Source organism: Pipistrellus kuhlii, unplaced genomic scaffold (assembly GCF_014108245.1).
Source record: "Pipistrellus kuhlii isolate mPipKuh1 unplaced genomic scaffold, mPipKuh1.p scaffold_m20_p_61, whole genome shotgun sequence".
Classification (NCBI taxonomy): Eukaryota; Metazoa; Chordata; class Mammalia; order Chiroptera; family Vespertilionidae; genus Pipistrellus; species Pipistrellus kuhlii.
Window position 1 is genome coordinate 991,891 of NW_023425564.1, and position 7,409 is coordinate 999,299.

The 7,409-nt window shown below is 64.3% G+C and overlaps 1 protein-coding gene across 2 annotated transcripts; it reads right to left on the bottom strand.

Moving 5' to 3' along the window:
• Positions 1-1,257: 1,257 nt before the first annotated feature.
• Positions 1,258-2,398, bottom strand: GADD45G (growth arrest and DNA damage inducible gamma). Of its 2 annotated transcripts, XM_036420096.2 has the most exons (5): positions 2,326-2,398; positions 2,189-2,260; positions 1,858-1,959; positions 1,533-1,740; positions 1,258-1,421 (listed from the first exon to the last, which is right to left on the bottom strand). In XM_036420096.2, the coding sequence occupies exons 2-5, from the start codon at positions 2,239-2,241 to the stop codon at positions 1,311-1,313; spliced, it is 474 nt and encodes a 157-aa protein (XP_036275989.1). In that variant the 5' UTR covers positions 2,242-2,260; positions 2,326-2,398; the 3' UTR covers positions 1,258-1,310. The 2 variants fall into 2 exon arrangements, with proteins under 2 accessions (XP_036275989.1, XP_036275988.1); XM_036420095.2 differs by having other exon boundaries at positions 2,189-2,347.
• Positions 2,399-7,409: the final 5,011 nt, after the last annotated feature.

Here is a 7,409-nt window from a genome sequence, read left to right on the forward strand (position 1 = left end):
TTAGAAAAGCAGCACCCGCACCCCACCCCACCCCCACCCAGGGGGCTCGTGGCCTGCAGCGTCGCCAGCACGCTGTCAGGCAGAGGCCACCAGCCCACATGTCTAGTAAGACAGGGTCACTTGGGACATTCCCCGGGGTCCTTCTGAAGTAGGCCTTTGCTGAAAAGATTTAAATCCTTTCCTCCACGTCTCCCGTGGCACTGGGCCGCAGCAGTCCTCCAGGTGGGCAGAGCCCGGAATAGCAGACGGCAGAGGAGACTTGTTCACGCCTACTTGTGCAGACGATGCCTTCCCGCTTTGCTCAGATCTTTTTTCTGTCGCAGCCATGACAAAACGATGACTCATGCTTACGTGCAGCCTCCCTGTCACACTGAGAGCTAATACCGTGGTGACACTGCTGGCCATGCCTTTAAGAGGAAAGGTTCCTGACAGCTGTCTGCCGCCAGCCTTAGGGACCACAAAGGGCTGTTTCTGGGCACAAGGCAAAGCTCACTGTGTGGGAAGGCTGCCTGCCCTCCAAGCTGTTCAGATAAGCAGCTGTCTAAGGGAAGTGGGGGGAGGGGGAGGGGGAGGGGACAGGAGGCTGCCGTTATCAGCTTGGATAGCCAGCTTTTAGCTGTGCCACTGATGTCTTATCTCAAGCATGCTCCCATCTTGCACATTTAAAAACCTTCCTAAAAGGAGAAAAGCAGGAGCTGGTCTCACGTCCTGCCCTAACTCTGGGCAGCCTCCCCTTCTCCACCTCCCGCTCCCCGGGGCCTGTACCTCAGACCAGGCAAGAGGTGGGAACAGGTGCCTCCAGCTCCGTGAGCTGTGCAGTATCTGCACCTGCAGACCATCTCCCCTCAGGAGGGACCCGCCCTCAATAAAGAGAGTGCTGTGTTTCAGGGAGTTTATTGCAACAGTCACAGCTGCAGCAGCATAATCCTTTAGAAAACGAAGCATCGGTCCCTTTGGAAGCAGCAGCACAGACTGCTGGGCCAGCCAGGGCTCCGGCGGCTGTTGCAGTCCAGGCCCCTGGCCTGCCTCTCCCCCGCTTCCTCCCCGGATCGGGCTGCTGAGTCACTGCCCGGCCGCTCCGTCCTTCCAGCTCCAGCCAAGTCCGCCTCCGGCCTCCGGGGCGCAGCTCCCGCACTTGTACTGTCCCGGGCTCCGGGCTCCGGGCCAGGCCGCCCGCCGCCTGCGGGCCCTCCGGAGGGCGCCGCCTCCTCTGGCTCTCCAGGCCCCGGGCCGGTCTCCACGCTGCCCTCACTCCAGGCCCTCCGCCCTCCGAGGGCGCCTCCGCATCGATCAGACCGCGCCGCAGGCGCTCACTCGGGGAGGGTGACGCTGGGCACCCAGTCGTTCACGCCGCGGCTCTCCTCGCAGAACAGGCTGAGCTTCTCCAGCGCGGGGTCCTTCCACGCGTCCTCATGCGGGTTCTGCGGGGGGAGCGCGCGCACAGTCAGCGCGGGGCGGGGGAGCCCGGGGATGAGGGAGCCCGGGGCGGAGGAGCCCGGGGATGGGGGGAGCGGGAGCCGGGGGACACTCACGGAGATGAGGATGCAGTGAAGGTCCCCGGGCGCGCCCGCCTCGCCGCCCACGATGGCCGCCAGGCGCTGCAGGTCGCCCACGCGCACGATGTCAATGTGGTTCTCGCAGCAGAAGGCCTGGATCAGCGTGAAGTGGATCTGCAGCGCCACGTCGCCCTCATCTTCCGCGTCCGCGGCCAGCACGCAGAAGGTCACGTTGTCGGGGTCGCTGCGCGGGGAAGGAGGGCGGTGCGGTCAGGGCAGAGCCCGGGGTCCCCGCGTCTCCCCGCCGCCGCCCGCTCCCAGCCTGCGCGGCCCGCTGCCCGCCCCGGCCCCGCGCACTCACACGTTGAGGACCTTGGCGGACTCGTACACGCCGGCGGTGAGGCAGCCCTGGCGCTGCGCCGACAGCAGCAGCTCGTGCAGCGCCTTCCCGGCGCCCTGCATCCTGGAAGAGCGGAGCCGTGAGCGCGGGACGCACCGAGAGCCCGCGACGTACCCGCCCGGCGCCCGGGACAGCGGCTCCCCGGCCCGCGGGCTCCCCGGCCCCGGGCTCCCCGGCTTCCCGCGCAGCGGCTCCCCGGCCCCGGGCTCGTCGGCTCCCCGGCCAGCGGCGGCCAAGGCAGGCGGGACGAGGCTCCCGCGCTCACAGACGTCCGGCATCGGCGCCCACCTACCTGGCTGTGCTTTCAGGAACCGTGTCCTGGCCGCGGGTCTCCTCCAGAGTCATGGTGCGGAGCGGGGCGGCGGGGAGCGGCAGTGTCCACGCGGAGAGGCGGCGCACGGAGCGGAGGGAGCGGAGGTGGGTGCACGGAGCGGCGATATCCACGCGGAGAGGCGGCGCGGGGGCGGCACGGAGCGGAGGGAACTGGGCAGCCCGCTGGCGCGCGAGCGAGTCCGCTGGCAGCCGCGGCGCGCGCTTATAAAGGCCCCGGCGCCGCCAGCTGGCGCGGAGCTGCGCGCCCATTGGTTGGCGCTGCTTTCTGATGCAAATGAGGCGGCGGCGGGGCTGCGAGCCCATTGGTCGGCGCCGCTTTCTGATGCAAATGAGGCGGCGCGGCTCGTGCCAGACGGCCGCGGGGGCCGCGGGGGAGGACCGAGCCGCGGAGCCGCGCGCTGTGGCTGTTACCAGGCAGACCGCGCCTGCAGGCTTCGTCGGCTTTTTTCAGTCCTTAAAAGGAAAAGTTATATTTAAAACCCTGTTTGCGAGAGGACTCCGCAGTTTTGAAATGCACCTTTGGAGAACCCACAGGATTTGTCTTGCGTTTATTTTTGTTGCTCTCTTTCTAGTTTTGTCTTAACTCTTTAACCTGGAGTGTTTGAGTCTGTTACTGTGAAGCCGAAACTCAAAATAGCCGCCTCCCCCCGCGCCGGCGCTAAGCTTCCAAAGCTCCGGCCGCAGCCCCGCCGCCGGCCCTGAGCGCGGCGACCCGGGAGCTCCGAGTCCCCACCCAGCCCCGGCGCTGGAGGGTCCGGCCGCTCCCCGGCCCTGGTGCTGCGGGCCTGGGTGCCGCGGGGCTGGGGGCTGGGGGCGGGGTGCCGCGGGGCTGGGGGCTGGGGGCTGGGTGCTGGGGGCGGGGTGCCGCGGGGCTAGGGGCTGGGTGCCGCGGGGCTGGGTGCTGGGGGCGGGGTGCAGCGGGGCTGGGTGCTGGGGGCGGGGTGCCGCGGGGCTGGGTGCTGGGGGCGGGGTGCTGCGGGGCTGGGTGCTGGGTGCTGGGGGCGGGGTGCCGCGGGGCTGGGTGCTGGGTGCTGGGGACAGGGTCGCGAGCAGACTGCGGCGCACGCGCTCCTTGCCGGCTCCTTGCGTGGCGGTGGCAGGAGGAGAATCGCGGCTTTCTCACCGCGGCGGGAGGGGCGGGCAGGCGGTGCCCGGGTGAGTGTGGGCGAGTGGCCTGGAGCGCGGGGGTCTGGCCCCGGCCCTCTGGTCCCGTGGGTCCACCCGCTGCACGGCCCCTTGGCACCCACGGCCTGTAACCCGCCCCACCCAGCCCTCTGGGCGTTCGGAGCGTCAGGGCTGGGGTGGGGAGCAATGGGGAGTGGGGGTGGGGGGATGGAGGTGGGGGTGGGGGGATGGAGGTGGGCGTGGGGAGTGGGGGTGGGGGAGATGGGGCTGGGGGAGATGGGGGTGGGGGTGAAAAGCACATGTGCGGCACCAGGTGCGCTCCTCCTCCGGAACCGGGCTCCAGTCCCAGTCCCTTTCCCCTGGCGCCATCTACAGGCCGCCAGGAGGATCTGACCCTCCTCTCCGCACCTCCCCTTTCCATTGGCCTCTGGGGCTGGCCCTGACAGGGTTCTCTGGGCCTCATCCAAGCTACCCCTTGATTAAGGTGACCAGAGTCCCGCTTTTTAACAATTTGTCCGGCATCCCGCGGCGTTTTAAAAAAGTCCCGATTTTTTTAAAACGGGACGCGGGACAGATTTAAAAAGCGGGACATCTGGTCACCTTAGCCTTGATGGAAGTCAGAGTAACAGCTGCAAAACCCACCGTGGAGGAGGTGGGCACGAATATGGAGGGAGAGCCCATATTCTGATGCTATTTGAAATGTCTGAGTTATTTAAATATGCATACGTAAAAAGCTTGTTTTCCAGAAATAAGTAGAATAATAAAACTTTAGGAGACTGGGGACTGCAGCATTCCAGGCTGTCCGCTCTCTGTCCCTCGGAGCTGGGGGTGGGCTGGGCGGACCCTCCTTTTGCAGCGCACCGGCCTCGGAGCCGGGCAGGAAGGACGGGATTCCTGGCAGCCGGCAGCTCCCCTGCAGAGAGAGAGAGAAGAAAAATAGCCGGGAGCCGGTGCTGCCTCGGAGGCTTCCTGGCAGAGGAGAGCTGCGAACTGGCGCGCCAGGATTCCAAGAAGTGGCTGTTTGCTCACCTGGCATTCCTGAAAGTCCCTGTTATACACCCTGCTCCTGTGTTTGCTGTTGTTTCCGCTCTCGCTTGCTTGCTGGCATATAAAATGAGGGTGTGTTTCGATTGGACAAAATCTGTTTCAGTGGTTGAGGCTTCGGCATTGTTCTTTTTAAATGTAATCTTCAAGGTCCCCGGGAAATGTTGCAAATAAGACTTACTTGACATCCTAGCACCCCCCCCCCCCATTTATAGCCTGAGAAGCCGGCCTGCACTCCCGGCCTCAGCCCCCCCCCCCCCCAGGCTGCGGGCAGACCTGAGGAGGGGCAGCTCTGAGGACCGGCTGATGGACAGCTGCTGGGTGCTCTACTTGGCTCGCATCTGTAAGGTGTTCCGTTTCAGGGACACCCCCTTTCTGACACAGGATATGACTTCACGCGGGTTTGTGACGTCAGTCCGGATGGCCCCATGCCCAGGAAAGAGCCCTCTCCTCCCCGGACAAGGCTGGCCCTCCCCCAGAACCCCTGCCCCAGCCTGCAGCGTGGACACGCCCAGAAGCCGTGTCTGGGACAGCACACGTCCCGACCACAGGACCTGCAGCCAGCCCTCAGCAGACCGCTGACGGGGGAGGGCCCGCTGAGGCAGGTCCATTGTCATTAGCCCGCTCCTGCCGGAAGGAACAAAGGGGTGCCATCCTGGTGCCAGGGGGACAGCTCCACCAGCGAGCACTGCCCCTCCCCGGGGACTGCGCAGGACGAGACACGAGCCTAGCTAAGCTGGGGACAGAGGGCAGGAGCTGGCTGCCGTCGCCGCCGGGCGGGTGGTGCCGCGTGGGCGGCCACGGCAGGCATGAGCATGGGGACGTGTGTGAGTCAGCCTGTGGGCTCCCTGCATTCGCCCGTCGTGCCGGCCGCGGTGGCTGCCAAGCCTGATGCTGCAGGGACCGGACCGGCTGCCCCGGAAAGGACGCCGGGCTGAGGGAGCTGGGCCTCGCTGCAGGGTGAGTCCATGGAACAGAGCTCTCGCGCGGCTCCGGCTCCCCGAGAACCCTTTCCACCACGTGTTTCCCCCACAACAGTGCTCCCTGGTCCCAACGGCACTCACTAGGGTCTCAGCTCGGAGCCAGGCCTCAGAGGCTGTGTTGTTACTAGGCTCTCCATGACTGCACCCCTAAACCTCCCCCGAACCCTAATAATGCAGGTGGCGGTGACTTTATTAAATAGCAGGTTCACCCCCCTTACTCCCTCAGCCCGCCCGAGCCTCAGGGCGCAGGCAGGCTGCTCGCAGCTGGTCTTGGATCCTGGTGTCAGGAAAAGTCAGAGTCCTCACAGCCTGCAGAACAGGGAGCTCTTGGCATTGGGCCACCATATGCCTGCAGTCACACACACACACACACACACCGCCCCTCACACACACACACACACACCCCGCCCCCCACACACACACATACACACACCCCGCCCCCTCCCACACACACACACACCGCCCCTCACATACACACACACACACACACACACCGCCCCCCACACACACACATACACACACCCCGCCCCCTCCCACACACACACACACCGCCCCTCACACACACACACACACACACACACACACCGCCCCTCACACACACACACACACACACCACCCCTCACACACACACACACCGCCCCTCACACACACACACACACACACCGCCCCTCACCCACGCGTACACACACACACACACACCTCGGCCCTCACACAAACACACACACACACGCGCACACACACACACACACACACACCCTGCCCCTCACACCCATACACACACACCGCCCCTCACACACGCACACGCACACACACACACACACACACACACTGGCCCTCACACCCATACACACACACCGCCCCTCACACACACACACACACACACACACACCGGCCCTCACGCTGACACACGCGCACGCACACACACACACACACACACACCGCCCCTCACACACACACATACACACACCCCGCCCCACACACACACACACACCCCCCGCCCCTCACACACACACACACACACATACACACACCACCCCTCACACACACACACACACACACACACACACCGGCCCTCACGCTGACACACGCGCACGCGCACACACACACACACACACACACACACCGCCCCTCACACACACACACACACACACATACACACACCACCCCTCTCACACACACACACACACCGCCCCTCACACACACGCACGCACACGCACACACACACACACACACACACACCGGCCCTCACACGCACACGCACACACACACACACCGGCCCTCACGCAGACACACACGCGCACACACACACCGGCCCTCACGCAGACACACACGCGCACGCACACACACACACACGCTCACACACACACACACACGCACCGGCCCTCACGCAGACACACACGCACACACACACACACACGCACCGGCCCTCACGCGTACACACACACACACACACACACACACACCGGCCCTCACACAGACACACACGCACGCACACACGCACACACACACACCCACACACACACACACACACAGCAGGTAACCATCCACTGAAAGGGAGGCACTGGGAGCCCAGGCTGCACCCTCTCGGGACCCCGCTGCTCATCATTTCCCTGGCCTGTTGTCCACTGCAGCCTTTACATTTGCAATCTTTGAAAAGAAACTGAAGGTGGAAAGCAAAATAAAGGGCCAGGTGCTGAAAAGATGACCTCAAATAGGGCGAGCCCTGCTTGTGTCCCAGATCCGCAGGCCGCCTCCCAGGCACAGGCTCGGCCCCTTCCTGCCAGGGCGCAGCTCTCACCCGTCACCCCACCCCTCTGCCAGCCCCTACTCCAGCAGAACAGGCCTACTGGGGTTTCAAAAAGAGTGTTTTCCCAAAAAAACCTCATGGATGGGGCGGACAGCAATGACTCAGTGACAATACTTCATTAACTCATAAGAGAAACCAGGCTTGCTGGTGTTGCACAGTGGTTAGAGCATCATACTGCACACCCAAAGGTCGAGGGTTCAATTCTCAGTCAAGCAGGGCAT